Source organism: Vigna umbellata, chromosome 7 (genome assembly GCF_029865625.1).
Source record: "Vigna umbellata cultivar VRB3 chromosome 7, Vumbellata_1.0, whole genome shotgun sequence".
NCBI classification, from domain to species: domain Eukaryota; kingdom Viridiplantae; phylum Streptophyta; class Magnoliopsida; order Fabales; family Fabaceae; genus Vigna; species Vigna umbellata.
Window position 1 is genome coordinate 34,234,025 of NC_142171.1, and position 17,277 is coordinate 34,251,301.

General features: G+C 31.9%; 2 protein-coding genes and 1 pseudogene across 2 annotated transcripts; 2 read left to right on the forward strand and 1 right to left on the reverse strand.

Moving 5' to 3' along the window:
* Nucleotides 1–3,333: 3,333 nt before the first annotated feature.
* Nucleotides 3,334–6,572, forward strand: LOC148195826 (wall-associated receptor kinase-like 20; annotated as a pseudogene).
* A 372-nt stretch (nt 6,573–6,944) lies between these two features.
* Nucleotides 6,945–7,846, reverse strand: LOC124831877 (blue copper protein 1a-like). The gene is made up of 2 exons (XM_047305970.2): nt 7,681–7,846; nt 6,945–7,511 (listed from the first exon to the last, which is right to left on the reverse strand). The coding sequence occupies exons 1-2, from the start codon at nt 7,844–7,846 to the stop codon at nt 7,204–7,206; spliced, it is 474 nt and encodes a 157-aa protein (XP_047161926.1). The 3' UTR covers nt 6,945–7,203.
* A 4,926-nt stretch (nt 7,847–12,772) lies between these two features.
* LOC148195827 (mannose-1-phosphate guanylyltransferase 1-like) lies at nt 12,773–16,854 on the forward strand. Its single transcript, XM_088094971.1, has 5 exons — nt 12,773–13,053; nt 14,432–14,792; nt 15,405–15,467; nt 15,561–15,800; nt 15,884–16,854. The coding sequence occupies exons 2-5, from the start codon at nt 14,682–14,684 to the stop codon at nt 16,553–16,555; spliced, it is 1,086 nt and encodes a 361-aa protein (XP_087951097.1). The 5' UTR covers nt 12,773–13,053; nt 14,432–14,681; the 3' UTR covers nt 16,556–16,854.
* Nucleotides 16,855–17,277: the final 423 nt, after the last annotated feature.

Consider the following 17,277-nt stretch of genomic DNA (forward strand, 5'->3'; position numbering starts at 1 on the left):
AACAAGTTTTCCCTAAAGTTTTCACTAAAATCAACTTTAGATTTTGACTAATTTTAATTTAGTTTAATAAACTTATCCAAAAAGCAAAATGTTCCAAACATTTATTTTGTAGGCTTGGATACGCCCATCTCTTAAACGAAATAAAATAAAATAAATTTTTTTATTTTTATTAAAATATATTCAAATATTTTAACTAATATTACTTATTTATTTATAGGACTAATGAATACCCAATATTAGAACATGACTACAAAAAAGTTTATAACAGTTAACTGCACCAATTGAATCAAAACCCTTGCATCATGTAAACACAAGGATTATTATTGAGAAAACAATTAAAAATACGTAAAGTAATGTTTTATAATGAAATCAGTTAACTTTTATCATTAATACTATTATCTCCCCTTTTCTTTTCTTTTATAAAACCTCACAATCCTTTTAAATTAAAAAAATATTGAGATTTAACATACATATATTATTAAATACATGCAATATATATATATATATATATATATATATATATATATATATATATATATGGGGTTTGCTAACGCGCGTACGCCTGTTTTTCAGTTGGTACATTTTAGCAATGTGTACCGGGTTTTAGTAGACAAAAATATCCTTATATATCATGGATTCTAAGTTTTAAGGTTAAGGGTATTTTAATAATTTTCATTCTCAAAACTAAAAAAAAAAAAAAAAACCCCAAACCCTTACTCACCTCTCTCATTCCTCTCAACCCTTTCTCTTTCCTCTTTCTCACTCCAATCTTTTCTCTGTCATCCCTGCTGTTAAACAATCTTACAAAAAATGATTTTATAATGAGTTTTCATCTTATAATTTTTGTCTTATCTAATTTTATCCAATTTTCACAAGCATAAAGGAATTGGTAATTGACTGGAAAAAATTCAGAAATACTCGCTGTTAAACAATTTCTTACAAAAAAATGATTTTATAATGAGTTTTTATTTTATAATTTTTGTCTTATCTAATTTTATCTAATTTTCACAAGCATAATGAGATCAAAGGAATTGGTAATTGGCCTGGAAAAAAATCAGAAACACTCAGTTGTTAAACAATTTCTTACAAAAAAATGACTTTATAATGAGTTTTCATTTTATAATTTTTGTCGTATATAATTTTATCTAATTTTCACAAACATAATGACATCAGAAAGAATTGGTAATTGGCCTGGAGGGTTTTTTTTTAGAGATGATGATTCAACAAATACAGATGATAAAATTAGAGAGGTTAGTGAAGATGGTGAAATTAAAGAGATCTTGAATGAACCTTTGCCTTGAAGATGAATATGTCAATGACTCAACTCTTTACAAAGGAAAATTTTTTAAAGGCATGTGTTTCTGATTTTTTTCAATTGGGGCTACAGTAGGGATGACAGAGAAAAGGTTGGAGTGAGAAAGAGGAAAGAGAAAGGGTTGAGAGGAATGAGATAGGTGAGTAAGGGTTTGGGGTTTTTTTTTTTTTTTTAGTTTTGAGAATGAAAATTATTAAAATACCCTTAACCTTAAAACTTAAAATCCATGATATATAAGGATATTTTTGTCTACTAAAACCCGGTACACATTGCTAAAATGTACCAACTGAAAAACAGGCGTACGCGCGTTAGCAAACCCCTATATATATATATATATATATTTATATATATATGCTCTCACGTATTTTATATAGGAAATAATTCCTTCCTAACATTGAATTTTTGCAAGACTTTGAATTCGACGCATTTCTTTAAAAAAGAAACAAAGCATAATGCAATTCAAAATTAAAAAAAAATGCTTTAGTCAAGAAAGCAAACATAGAATAACACGTTGAGTACTGTTTTGGCAACACCCAATAAACTATAAACTCTACAGTTTGTGCAAATAAAATACAGTGATAAAAATAGTTGCAAATAAAATACAATGATAAAAATAGTAGTAAAATGATGCTACGGTTGATAGCATTATTGGAAAAAAAATCAATCATAAACACAAAAGTCAACTTCAAGAAATATATTCTCTTTTGTTTTCTCCTACAACAATCTTCACTAAATTATCAATTTAGATTTTCAAAGTGTACTATTTACAATTAAAAAAATTTCAATTTTTTATTAAAATTCTTAAAGTTAACGTTTTATTATTACTTTGTCCAAAAAATATGTTCATGCTGTTGTTTAAAATTTGAATTAAAAAAGTTACATAATTATATTTTAAGGACTAATATAAATATGCATTTTTAAATATTAAGAAAGTAGTTTCCTCATCATTAACTACTGAGTGCATAAAGTAATCAGTGTACAATGATCTATATTTGAGAATTGGATTTGTTTGTTTGGTTCTACTAAATGCCTGTAATTCTAAAATATCAAAGTATTTCAGAATTGATTTTTTAAAATTCAAACTTAAATAATTTTAAAATAAATAAAATTACATATATTCGAATACTTCACTTAAAGGTATTATTAATTTTTATAAGCATATATGAAAAACAAAAAAAATACTATAAAGTAGGGTTTAAATAAAAAATGTGGACAACTAGCTTTATAAATGGTGGGTTAAATTTTATTGGTTTTGAGTGACTTTTTATTGCCACAATTTCAGGTATAATCTCTTATTAAATAGTGAGATTATTATCAGTTTAAGTCAAATGTAATTGTAATTAGTGGATTTTTTTTTAATTTTGATGATCAAAGCTTCTATATAAATTTAATCATTTTTAATAAAAATAGAGTTTTTATTCATAAAAGTAGAGTTTATTTATTTTATTTTAGTTAGAATTATTTTTTAAGTTTATAAGTCATTCAAGAATATTTTGACTGTGTTAGATGACTTTCTTATCTTTTGTACGTTCACCCTCTTAAAAAGAATGATTTTTTTTTTCGTCTTTAATATTCACCTATTGTTTTTCGTTGACCCGAAATTCAAAAATTCACTTTTGTCCAAAATTATTTTGTAGTTATATCTCTCTCGTTCTATCAGAACAAATTAAGTAATTCTCCAACTTAACTTGAAATTTAAAACGTAAATCTTTTTCTCATTTTTGAAATTCTCTCAATTAAAGTTATATAATTCCATATATCTGAGTTTCTTAGATAGTGTGTAACCTAAATTTCCGTAAACTTTTTAATTCACCTTCTCATTAATTTTTCAAATTCAATTCAAAGTTCTAACCCTATAAATAGTGAAAAGGGTTTCATCAAGTATATTTATCATATTGAGTTGCAGTATTAAATACAAATTATATTAAATAAAATATAAATTTAAGAAAGTTAATGAATTAACATGACAGTATTTAAGAAGGAAGAAGCAGCAGTTTCAACTGCCAGCTTTGCCACCAATGGAGTTCACCACCAGACACTTCGTTTTGGCAATTATGCTGCTGATGCTATCACGCGCCCCGCACGTGTCCCCCGCCACACCGTGTCCCGCGTGCGGCAACACCACGGTGCCGTTTCCCCTCAGCACCACCTCGACATGCGGCGATCCGCTGTACAAAATTCGGTGCAGCTCCGGCACACTCATCTTCGACACGCTGAACAACTCGTACCCGATCGAGTCCATCGACGCGAAATCGCAGCGCCTTGTGATACGGCCTGCTGCGCTCGTGCAGAACACGTGCGTCCCCGATAAGGTGCACCAGGGGATCCAGCTCAACAGCACCCTCCCCTTCAACATCACCAGTTCCAACACCATCGTCTACCTCAACTGTACCCTCACGCTCCTTCAGTCCCCCCTCAACTGCTCCGCAGCTAGCGCCTGCAACGCCTACATCAATGCCACCGCCTCCGCCTCCGCCTGCCAGAGCGGCCTCTGCTGCACCTATCGTACTGGCGGCTCCAGCAACTCCTATATGATTCGCGTAAGAGACTCTGGTTGCAGCGCCTACTCCAGCTTCGTTAACCTCAACACGGCTCAACCTGTGAGCCGCTGGCCGAACCAGGTTTGGAGATTCAGTGGCTCTCGCCCAGAGAAACCGTTTGTGGATCCCAGGAGGATTGCGACTCTGCCACGTCGACTTGTGGGCCCGACGCCTCCTCTACGAGCGGGATCAAGAGGTGCTTCTGTCACGATGGGCTCGTGTGGAACCCCATCCAAGGGGTGTGTGCTAAAAGTGAGTTGTACAGGATTATACCCCTTCTCCTATTTCTTCTTACGTTGACTAAGTTTGGAATTCCGGTTTGACTTTTTATGCAGAAATTACATGCCAGAACCCAGACGGTTGTGGGGATTCAACTAATAAAAAGGTCATAATCGCAGGTATTAGTTTCGCCTTTTTGTTTTCCTTTTTAATCTCTCATTTTTATTTTACAAAAATTAACTTGATTTTTAGAATATGAACCAGTTTAATAGACATAATGCATGTTAGATTAAAGTTTATTGATGTATGGTCGGTGAATTACTAGTCGAGTTTGGATTAAAACGACGGTATTATTTTCATTATCAAATATGATGAGCTTGTAAGCGTAATTTGAAGAAAAGCTAACATATCTCAGTGAGTTTACTGAGAAATGTCATTTAAAAGAGGCCAAACGTAAACCGAACAAAACACAACCGGATGTCGTCTGTATAAAAGAAGTTATTATTATCAATTATCGGAAGTCATGTTTAATATAATTTAAGATAATTTTTTTTGTTAATTTTAAAAGATTTATCCTATTGTGATTAGAAGATAATGTATAACCTTGTTAATTAACATCAACACGTGTATTATTAATGTAACTTCTGGATTTTTTTTAGGAAAAAATGTAAATTTTTTAAGTCTATAATAATATATATTTGGATGACAATTGAAAAATTAATTGCGAGAGGATTCTAACTAAATTTTATGTATGAATATGGTATTGTTTAATAATAAGCCTTCTTGGTTTGCTATTTGTTAGAGGTGATTTTGTTTTGACATCTCTTTTTCATAGTCTGGACTAGTTGTAACACGGATTTCTTAAAAAAAGTCAGGGATGTTTCGTGCGGATAATTGGTCGTGCACTACATGATAGGTGAACACATAATTCATATACAACGAAATTGTTGAAAAAGTGCATTAATGACGGCATGTGAATTGAGTCTTTGTCATATAATGGAAGTTAAATACAGGTCAAAGAATCAACCTACTCAAGCATTGTGAGTTAATAGAAGAGATAAAATTTTAATTTGCATGTAAAGAACTAAATAAATATGTACCGGTACATTTTTGTGTGAATTTAGAGCTGATAAATTGCTGGTATATTTCATCCATTGAGAAAAGAAAAATATGTTCTCAGTATCCTTGATGAGTGAAAACTTGACCACGATTCTGAACAATGGTTCTTGTGGCCTCTTTCGTATGATGCACTATTTATTTACAATTTGATGGTAACAATGTGCAGGTTCAGTATGTGGGGCTGGAGCAGCAATCATCCTTGCCATCATTGCCTTTCTATTCTACAAACGCCACAAGCGCATCAAAGAAGCACAAGCCCGGTTAGCCAAAGAGCGTGAAGGAATTCTGAATGCCAGTAATGGGGGAAGAGCCGCTAAACTTTTCAGTGGCAAAGAGATAAAGAAAGCCACAAACGACTTCTCCAATGACCGACTTCTTGGTGTCGGGGGCTATGGTGAAGTTTACAAGGGCTTTCTTCAAGATGGTACTGCTGTGGCTGTCAAGTGTGCCAAGCTTGGCAACCCCAAAGGCACTGATCAAGTCCTTAATGAGGTTCGCATATTATGCCAAGTTAACCACCGAAACCTTGTCGGTCTACTTGGTTGCTGCGTGGAACTGGAGCAGCCTATTTTGGTTTATGAGTTCATAGAAAATGGTACCGTTCTTGATCACTTGCAAGGTCAAATTCCTAAGGGCCGTGGTTCGCTTAGTTGGACTCATCGCCTTGAAATTGCACGTCAGACTGCTGAGGGTCTTGCTTATCTTCACTTCATGGCTGTGCCTCCTATCTACCACAGAGATGTCAAGTCTAGCAACATTCTGCTAGATATCAATCTGAATGCCAAGGTTTCAGATTTTGGGTTGTCTAGATTGGCCCAGACAGATATGAGTCATATCTCCACTTGTGCTCAGGGGACCCTTGGGTACCTTGATCCTGAGTATTATAGAAACTTCCAATTGACTGAGAAGAGTGATGTTTACAGTTTTGGAGTGGTGCTTCTTGAGCTTTTGACAGCTCAGAAAGCAATAGATTTTAACAGGGCACCAGATGATGTGAACTTGGCAATTTATGTTCATAGAATGATGGAGGAGGAACTGTTGATGGATGTCATTGATCCAGTGTTGAAGAATGTAGCCAACACTATAGAGCTAGAGACTATGAAGGCAGTGGCATTTCTGGCATTGGGCTGCTTGGAGGAAAAGAGACAGAACCGACCTTCAATGAAAGAGGTAGCAGAGGAGATTGAGTATATCATCAGTATTATTACCTCAGCAAAGGTAGTGTAGTAGTTTATTTTGATGTTAATGATGTTGTCGAGTTGTCTGATGTTTTTGATTTGGAAACTTATCGCTGTTTGTTGTTGCTATACTAAATTTTGAGTTCTAGAATTCAGGATCTTGTTTTGCAAATGTATCATATCTATGTAAATTTATTATTACCTTTGCCGGATGAAAAGTTCTGATGTAAAACAATTGCAAAAGCTGTTTCAAATCCTCGTCCTGCTAAACTGAAGCATAAAATATTCAAGGTTTTGAAATTGGATTGATTTTATAGGTTTCAACACAAGCCATTACCAATGTCTGAGAAATAATCCAAGTTTATTAGCCTAATAGCTTCAGTTAGCTAGTAATTATTGAATTGACAAGACAAGCACTTGTACGTTACGTCTTGTGGACATTTTCGAAGAACCTCGTTGCCTTACACCTTTCTCTCGTAGGCGAGAATAATGAGAGTTTACCTCTTTTAGCTTCCTTTCTTGCACAGAAATTCAATCAGTTAAAGGAAAGTAAGTTGATAAATACTAGTGACAGTGAGGATGGATACAACTATAATTAAAATTACAAGAGTAATGTCAAGATATAGGAATATTAGAGAAGAATGGAATGGAAGGCAAATTTGCAATTTTATTTGAATGGTAGCTGGATTGAGCTAGCGACCACATTCACAAACTTCCATTTTGAACTTCAAAACAGAAACAATAAGTTATTCTGAGGACTAATACCACTTCCTCAAAAGCTTATGAAAAACAATGTCACACTCTCTAAACATAGGTTAAAGCAACAGTGAATTTAGTGAAATATGGTTAATATCTTAGACACCCATCCACCAAAACCAGGTCCATCCTTAGAAGGTGAAGGTGCAGGGGCAGGTGGTAGGGTTGGGGGTAGTGTTTGGGGTTGAACTGTGATAACAAGCTTTTGGCCAGCACTGCAGTGACCTCCAAAACCACAAATGTACCATTTTCTTCCAGGAATTGCCAATACAATACGGTCACTTCCAGTAGTCAATGCTTCACTTGGTGGAGGAACAGTGCAGCTCTGGAATGCAGTTCCATTCACTTTGAATACATTGTGTTCTCCAACAGGATACTTGAATACTACAGATTATAAAATGAATACAGCATTAATATGGAGCACTTGGTTGTATTCGAATATAAAATAATTGAAATGATTCTTAAGTAATCATTACAAAAATCAATGATATTACGGTGTATTAGAATTAATGATTGGATGAAAATATAAAATAATTTGATGAGTTGAACATACCAAGTACGTCCCCAACAAAGAAGGTCTTATCAGCAGCCCAAGCAGAGTAATCAAAGCCTACTGTCCATCCATGATCATCCCCAACTACAATATCCTTGGCCACAGCAATGGATGGGAGGAAGATGGTGGCAATGACCACAAGTATGGTGAGTGGTGAAAGAGCCATAGTTGGCAACTCAACTTCTCCTTTATATATGAGTGTTTTGTTAATAAATGTCGATGTTGCTCATGTGCTGTGGAAGTGTGCAGGTTAGAAGTGATATATATAGAGCTCGGAAGAAGATAGTTCCAATACTGCGATTCTATGTTGGACACTTCAGACACAGACGGCTCAGGACGGCATGCCGAAAACAGAATAAACTTGATCTGCAAAGTGTCGTGTGTGTTGAAGGAGAATATAGCAATAGAGTAAGAAAAAAAATGCCCTATACTTTGTAGAAATAACCGATAAAAGGGATTCATCTAATCAATGTTAGAAGATTTTGACAGCACTGTGGTGTAAGGTTCATTTGACCAGTTCGCTTCTAACATAATGATGATCATTGACAAAAATACATGCAACAATCCTTTTATCATCCTTCCTTTCATATTTTCCAATATTAACTAATAATTATGTTTTCATTCAAACCCTTTTTTTTATATTAAAAAATATTAACTATTTATCATATTAAAAAAGAAACACAGTGTTTTTACTGTAGAAGTATTTTTAATTCAGAAAATTAGACTTTTATTTACAATGGAAATTTTTTTGTCAAAAAATAGTTAAAAGACATTTTGGAAAATATTATTTCCAAAGAATGTTAATTGTTATAAAGTTTAAAAAATGAATGATAGACACATGTTTTCCATTTTCTATTTGTACAAATTTTCAAAGCTTTATTAGTAATCCTTCAATCCCATATTGACACACACACACACACACACACACATATATATATATTAATATATATATATATATATATATATATATATATATATATATATATATATATTATTGCAACCTAAATCGTATGAAAAAGCGGACAAAAAATATTAGTGTGAAAAATAAAATTTTAGAATCGCTACAATAATTTATTCCGAAAAATTATAAAAAATCATAAAATAAAACATAATTTGCAAAAATTAGATTTTAAATCTAGGAGTCACAGGGACATTCTAAAGCGCATGCACCAAATACGATAGTAAATGTGTAAAATGATGTAGTTTTTAAAAATATTTAATTTTCTTCAAAATAAAAATAAAAAATGTACTAAAAGAATAAAAAATATTGTTTAGCTGGATTGACAAAAAAAATAAAAAGAGGACTATTTGAAAAAATGTTGCTTTTTACATTTTTGAAAATTTTATATTTCTTGATATTTTATTTTGAATGTCATACAGCCATAAAATAGACACCAAAAATGCGATCAAATTTATAGAAGCCGAAAAAAGTAAAAGGGAAAGAAACATTTTTAATATTTTTTTATTATTATTTTAATCGAAAAGTTGCATGTGAACGGTGAATGAAGTAAATCAGTCCAAAAATAAATAAATTGGTGGTGCAGAGAGTAAATGAATGGTGTAGTAAGCATTATATGTATGGTGTGTGCAGTGAACATTGAGGTACAACAAGTAAATAGAAGGACAGATCCAACAATACATTGGGGTGTGGGGTTATTACAAGTGTAAGAGGGTTACTCCCTACACCACCACACATTCCTTCCTGCACCACCACACTTTTTTTAAATTCCAAAACTATCTTTTATATTTGGGTTAAATATGTTTTTAGTCCCTAAACTATTGACCGTTTCTGGTTTTCGTCCCTCTTCCAAAGTAAGGTACAATTTAGTCCTCAATCTTTAAAAAACGTTCGTTTTAGTCGAAAAAACGAACATTTTGAGGACTAAAACGAGGACTAAAAACAAAATTTTGAGGACTAAAACGAACGTTTTTCTAAAGAATGAGGACCAAATTGTACCTTACTTTGGAAGAGGGACGAAAATCAGAAACGACCAATAGTTTAAGGACTAAAAACATATTTAACCCTTTATATTTTAAAATATCATACACCTCCTCTTTTTTCTTGAACGGATGTCGACATCTGTTGAAGAAAAAATTCTTCAACGGATGTGCCACATCCGTTAACGAATTCCCACATCCGTTTAATTTTTTTTTTTAAGTTTTTAATTTTTTTAAGTTTTTAAATTAATATATAAATATTATTTAACTTTTTTTAAAATTATTACTTAATTATTTATAAATTAATTTTATTTTATTTAATAAAATAATTATTATTAATTTAATTTATGTATTATTATTTTAAATAATAATTAAAATATTTTTGAAAAATTTATTAAAAAAGGATACGGGTGTTGTAATCCGTGAGTTTTTTTCTTTTCAAAGTTTTTAGTTTTTTATTTTATTATATTTTAAATTAATATATAAAATTATTTAAAATTTTTAAATTATTATTTAATTAATTATAAATTTATTTTATTTTATTTTATTTAATAAAATAATTATTATTAATTTAATTTATGTATTATTATTTAAATAATAAAATAGTTTTTAAAAATTTATTAAAACAGGATGTGGTAAATGAAGTTTTTTCTTTTTAAATTTTTAGTTTTTAATTTATTATATTTTAAATTAATATATAAATATTATTTAATTAATTTAAAATTATTACTTAATTATTTATGAATTAATTTTATTTTATTTAATAAAATAATTATTATTAATTTATTTATATATTATTATTTAAATAATAATAAAAATGGTTTTAAAATTTTTATTTAAACGGATGTGGCAATCCGTTAACGGATGTCGCCACATCCGTTGAAGATTTTTTTTTTAAATAAAATAAATAAATTAAAATATAAAATATATAAACGGACGGATGTCAACATCCGTTGAAGGTGAAACGGATGTTCACATCCGTTTTAGAGAAGGACAAAATTGGTATGAGATGGTGCAGGGAGTATTCGGTGGTGGTGGAGGGAGCAACTGCCAAGTGTAAATGCATGAAGTAAAATAAAATAAGCAGTCCAATGATTAAAACAAAATGTGGATAAGATTAAATCAATAAATGTGATTGGTTAAAATGATTTTGATTAAATATTGAATTATAAAAAAATAATACTATTATTAATGAATTATTTTTCATTATAATTTTTATTAGTATTTTATTTAGATGTTGTATTATTTTCTCAATTAATATGATTTTTAAATACTTTATATTTTATTATCAGTATCATTAAATTATTTTATTGATGTTATTTTTTTTTTGCTATTATGATTATTAGTTGTTGTAAATTTTAAAAAAAACATTTAGTAATTATATTTTTCATCCTTTCCAATCACCTCGTTTTAAAAGAGATAAAATCTTATTTCTCTTCCTCATTTATCCACAAATCTGACGTAAGAAACACAATGTCATTCCCACTTATTTCACCCATTATTATCCTTATATAAGTAATATATAATAATTTAATTAAATAACAATATAATAATACTCAGGCATAATTTGTTTTTATTTGGTATCACTTGTACATTATTATCAGATTACGAGGGGTTTGATGTTACAATTTCACAATTTCATTGAACAGTTTCCTCCAACTCCAAGATTAATCATGAGATATTATGACGTTCCACAGACTTTTTCTTTTGCTACAAACTTCTAATTCTAGTTAGAAGGATACCTATCATTTCTAACAAAAGTAAAAATAATCCATAAAAAACATGTTTAAAAAAGCACAACAGCCATGGAAACTATATATATACAGGGATTGAATTCCAATACCCTATATTTTTCTTAATTATTAAGTGATATTATATATTTCTTAATTATTATTTAAGTGATATTATATATTTCTACAAATTCTGTGACTAGCTTGCTATTCTGCAAAAAGAAAAAAAGAAGTCAACGCGTAGTTTTGTTTATTACACTCTGATGACTTTGACTGCAATTTAAAGAAAACACAAAAGAAACTTGCTTAGCTGATCACCATTTCTTTTTATTTTCACGAACCATTATTACAATGGAAGTAGTCTAAACCCACAAATCCAGCTCCAGTGATAACTATAAAGACTTTTTATATTATCATATTATATATATATGTGTTAATTTTTTATAATAAACACTAAAAATTACAATAACATTGGTTTTTATATGATATTTTTTCAAGCAAGTTTATTTTTTAATGATAAAAAATAATATTTATTAAACTCTAGAAATTTCTAAATGGTTCAGTCAATGTTTATTTATTAAAGCTAGTTTCTGATTTGACCAGATTTGTAAGGGATGAATGTATACAAAGAGCCTTACCAAGAATGCTTGCCACCTTTTAGGATCTTTCAGTTGAAGCAAAATTGAAGGCTTTTGTTCAATTTTTTCAAAATGTTTAATAAAGGTTGTATATCTGTATCTATATATAATATATATTTTTCATGAAAGTTCTCAAAAAGCGTCCAAATATAAAACCATTAACTACGTTGAAAACTTGAATGAGAAAGGTATTATTTTATATATTGAAATTAACTCTCACAATAGAAACACGTAAAGTGGTTGTTTTGAATTATTGATTTAAAGAAATGGTTTTTTTGTTACGTAGAATTGCCAAATTAAAGTCGAAAACAATTTGGAATAAAATGGCAACTGGTTTTGCATTTATCTAAACAAGAAAAAGAACGATCCGAGAAAACATTATACTTTAGGAAAATGCTGGATTGGCAAATAAACTAACCATTATGGTTAAAAAAGATAAAATATATTTATATTTTTCTAATTTCTTAAAATTTGTTTTCTATTCTTCAAAAATACATTATTTTTGTTTTATAGGTATTATTCAACAATTCAGAAAAAATAAAAAAGGTGTATTTTAGGAAGACAGGAAATTTATATAAGAAACATTTTAAGTTTAAAAGATATTAAAATAAAGTTAAATGCATGATGGTGACTTCTTAATTTCCTAGTATCTTTCCATATATATTAATGTCATCAATCACAATACTATAATTGTGAATAGAGTAATAAAGAGTTAAGGAAGAAAATGAAATATGGAAAACCGTGAAAGCCGAAGCCACCGACGCTTTCACCAAACAAGGCCTAAGGTTCCTTGAGAGACTGAAAAGATATCCAATTAATTAATTATTAATCAATTAATTAATTATAATAACGATAAAAGAAACAAAAAAAGCGTGCGTGGTTATAGCAGTGTAAGGTTGGCGCGTATATAAACAAGGACGATGACGAGCGGTGACCAACGCCATTGTAACAGCTCACGTACTGAACCGTTGGGTTGTTCTTCGAGACCCACTCTGACTCGCCTGGTTGACTCGTTCGAGTTGGGGGGTTTCTGATTCGCCCCCAGACGGATCTCAATTTTTCCTCAGGTCAATTCTGTTCTCTTCGTCTTTCGATCTTTATTTTATTTATATATTTGTTACTGTTTGCTTTCTGCATGAATGGAGGTGAGGTGAATGTTTTATGTGGCAATGTAATTTGCGTTTGTTCTGATTCCGAATTGACGGTTCCTTCTTTTTTTTTTAATTCGTGTTTACTCCGTTTTGTTCTTTCATCACGCGGTGTTTGTGTGATTGCATTGTACTTTAGTCTCATCCTGTGTTGAATTTGATGAAAACAATTGTGTAGTATCAGATCTGGTGCTGTTGTTAAGTATTCGGTAATTTGAATTCTCTTTTGCATGGTGCCTTTCCTGCTTTGCTTCAATTTAAGCTTTTGTGAAGTATTGTATAACAAAATATTAAAAATACAAATACTACTGAAATTTCTGATACCTTGCATGACATAGTACATGCAATGCAAAATCGGGCTAGTCTCATTAGGCTTGGGTTCAATAGATCTAGAACATTCTTATGATGCATGCTTATTTGTAGAAGCTAGATTCTACAAGATAAAGACCAACAAAAAAGATTCAGCTAGATAAATAACTCCCTTGTATTTTCTCCAAAATGTGTTCTTTTTGAGAAATTCATTCCTGAAAATAGTATAAAGAAGGGGCCTTTTCTCGTCAGTAATGTCAGTAAACTCAAATCTCTAACGCTATCCATTGAACTAATTTTGACAACAGAAGTCAAATTTGATTCTCCCTAAATCCAATATCAACCATTTATATATATGAAGATTAACTCCTCGTATGAAAGTATTCTCAATATTATACACACCATTTTATGTATTTTTTTCTCTAGCTCAATTCTTAACAGATCAAGCAATGTAGCAGAAGGTAATAGTTGGGAATCAATTATATATCACTGTTTTACATGTATCTTTCTTCAGTAGCCAAACTTATGTTCCTGTCTGGCATATTTGTTTCTCTCGTGTGGAACTAATGCAATGCACTTTACATTGAGGGCTTCCTAAGTGGAGATATTTTTATCATTGAAAGTTATGCAGGAATCTTGTTAATTTGAAATACGGAGACAGTCTCACCCTGAAATTATCAGAAAAATGCAAATGTTTGCCGTTTACTGCAATTCTGAGAGATAGCACAGTTTATAAATAAACCTTGACTAGATTGGACCGTATTTTTTCCTTCATTGAAAGCTAGTAGCATTGTATAGCTGGGTTTCATATCGGGCTACACCTTATGCTTCATTTTACTTTCCTTTCTATATCTATGATGTAATGACACACATAATTTGATCTTGTTTTTGCTTCTTTTGAAATTTGGACGAATGTAAAGGTTTCAGGGTTTTATGTCTTAAGCTTTTTCTGACAAACTGTTCTTTCCTTTTTTTTTTGTCATTTCAGTTACCATCTTTAGCTGCATTCGTCTCACGTCCTTTGATCACCTGTCATCTAAAGTGCAAATTCTTTGCCAGCTGTTTAAATTTCACAAGCGTCCGTGAAGAGTTCCGTGCAAGTTCCTTCCGGGCAAGCAGATTTATAATAGAGCAGAGTGAAAATTGTTTTACACATCTGGGTTTGTGTTCTCTGTTATTTACTTTTGATCTGCTTCTAAGTTATAATTTGCTGGAAAAACAAAGGGCATCATATCACAATGAAGGCACTGATTTTGGTTGGAGGTTTTGGAACGAGGTTGAGGCCATTGACACTCAGTGTTCCCAAGCCTCTTGTTGATTTTGCTAACAAGCCCATGATTCTGCATCAGGTAAAGCATTTTGAAGTCTTTTTCTTGAACAAGTATGGACCATTCATGAGTAAATTAGGGACAGGCCTTGTCATTTGATCTATTGACTCTTACACTAATGAATTATTCATACCATATTATTTTATCCAATAAATCACCATAAATCTAGCTGAATTGTCAATACTATGTTTTTTTCTTAGTTTTGTAATACCCGTATATTAAGAAAAAAACCTGTTTGTTATTCAAATCTGAATCTTGCTATTAAAAATAGAAAAAAAAATTGATTTTTCATTTATCAATTTAGAGTATAAACGTACATAGACTCAAAATTTAAAAGTTTTGATTGCTCTCAGTAGCTGTTACACTTTTTGTTGATTGTATCTTCTTCCACCTTTACTCAAGAAGTGAATAAAATTGTTTTCTCCTTCTTGCAAGTGTAGGTATTTTGAATTTCATTGATCTTTATTGTCTTTTCTCCTTGTGTTTGTTCTCTTTACCATCTTATCACTGTGTATGCACTGGTGCATACCTGACTACGGATGTGTATGTGTGTCTATCCTTTTCGTATATATCTCTTAATACACTTAGTATACTACCCTACTAATTTATCTTCTAATTGTACTTGTTTTGCAGATAGAGGCTCTCAAGGCCATTGGAGTCAATGAAGTGGTACTGGCCATCAATTACCAACCGGAGGTAAGGATTTCATATCTCCTCACCATTCTGTTTTCTTAATGAGATTAAGGTAAATAAAGCTTTATTTGGCGTTGGAAAAACTTCCACCTGCAGGTTATGTTGAATTTCTTGAAGGAATTTGAGGCAAAACTTGGCATCAAAATCACTTGTTCTCAAGAAACTGAACCACTGGGTACTGCTGGCCCCTTGGCTCTTGCGAGGGATAAACTAGTAGATGACTCTGGAGAGCCATTTTTTGTTCTCAACAGTGATGTTATCAGTGAGTATCCACTTAAAGAAATGATTGCATTCCACAAAACCCATGGAGGAGAGGCTTCCATAATGGTGACAAAGGTAACTGAGTTGAGACGATTTATATACAGTTCAGATTATATACATATGCGGTACATATTTGAGCTTTCAGATCTTATTTTTAGGTTGATGAGCCGTCAAAATATGGTGTGGTTGTAATGGACGAGACTACTGGACAGGTTGAGAAATTTGTAGAGAAACCAAAGTTGTTTGTTGGTAATAAAATCAATGCTGGAATCTACCTATTGAACCCCTCGGTTTTGGATCGAATTGAACTGAGACCCACTTCTATCGAGAAAGAGGTGTTTCCAAATATCGCAGCAGCGAAAAAGCTATATGCAATGGTCCTGCCAGGATTTTGGATGGACATTGGACAACCAAGGGACTATATTTCTGGTCTGACACTTTACCTGGACTCACTGAGGAAAAACTCTCCTTCTAAACTGGCCAGTGGTCCACATATTGTGGGAAATGTCATTGTACACGAAACTGCTGATATTGGTGAGGGATGTCTCATTGGACCTGATGTTGCAATCGGTCCTGGCTGTGTCGTTGAGTCAGGTGTCAGGCTTTCACGCTGCACAGTTATGCGAGGAGTTCGGATTAAAAAGCACTCTTGCATATCCAGCAGTATCATTGGATGGCATTCCACCGTAGGGCAATGGGCCCGTGTGGAGAATATGACCATCCTTGGAGAAGATGTCCATGTTTGTGATGAAGTTTACAGCAATGGTGGTGTGGTTTTACCTCACAAGGAGATCAAGTCAAACATTGTGAAGCCAGAGATAGTCATGTGAGGTTGCTGTCTTAAATTCATAGTGTGTGATTAGGAAGTTTTAAGTTCTTGTTTCCGAAATGTGTTTTCATTCTTTTTATTTGTTTTTTCTTTATCCGCATCCCAATCCGTTTTTCTCTTTGCTACATATTGTACAAGTCAGTTTCGTGTTTAGAATGAGTGATGCCATAATTTACAATGTTGTAAGGAGTGTCTTTGTAAAGGGTATAAAGTTGGTCGACTGTTCCTAGTTTATGTAATCTGAAGTGTTACTCTTTTATCTTTCTTTTCCAAGATTTCTTATTAATTATTTGAGATGAAGTTGGGCCTAAGTCATGAAACGGAGAGACTAGTACACTTTCGGAGTCCTAGGTGCATTAGCACATATATCATGTGTTCTGCTAACAAATAAAAAGTATATGTTTTCAGAGTAATATATATATATATATATGTGTGTGTGTGTGTACGTGTTATATTATGTAACACTTAACAAAATCCCTATCCGCAATGGATAATAGAAGGAATTCATGTTTTGCTCTCGGCAAAAGTTCTCTAGAAAATAACTGTGAAGGGTAAAAGCCAAAAAGGTAACAGTTTTCAAGGTAGTGAAAAGGAAGCGTGATGTTCAGTGTTCAGAATCGACTAGTGTTTGATGCAGGAAAATAGACGGAAAAGGAGAGTACATTGACCTAGAAAGATTTTGATGCAGTATAACTGAACCTTAGCACCATTTAAAGCAAACAG

Bases quoted from the DNA above. Each gene is read 5' to 3' on its own strand.
- LOC148195827 (XM_088094971.1), top strand. From the start codon at position 14,682: ATGAAGGCACTGATTTTGGTTGGAGGTTTTGGAACGAGGTTGAGGCCA. The intron at 14,793-15,404 runs GTAAAGCATTTT...CTTGTTTTGCAG, and splicing joins AGCCCATGATTCTGCATCAG to ATAGAGGCTCTCAAGGCCAT. The intron at 15,801-15,883 runs GTAACTGAGTTG...TCTTATTTTTAG, and splicing joins CTTCCATAATGGTGACAAAG to GTTGATGAGCCGTCAAAATA.
- LOC124831877 (XM_047305970.2), bottom strand. From the start codon at position 7,846: ATGGCTCTTTCACCACTCACCATACTTGTGGTCATTGCCACCATCTTC. The intron at 7,512-7,680 runs GTATGTTCAACT...TATAATCTGTAG, and splicing joins CTTTGTTGGGGACGTACTTG to TATTCAAGTATCCTGTTGGA.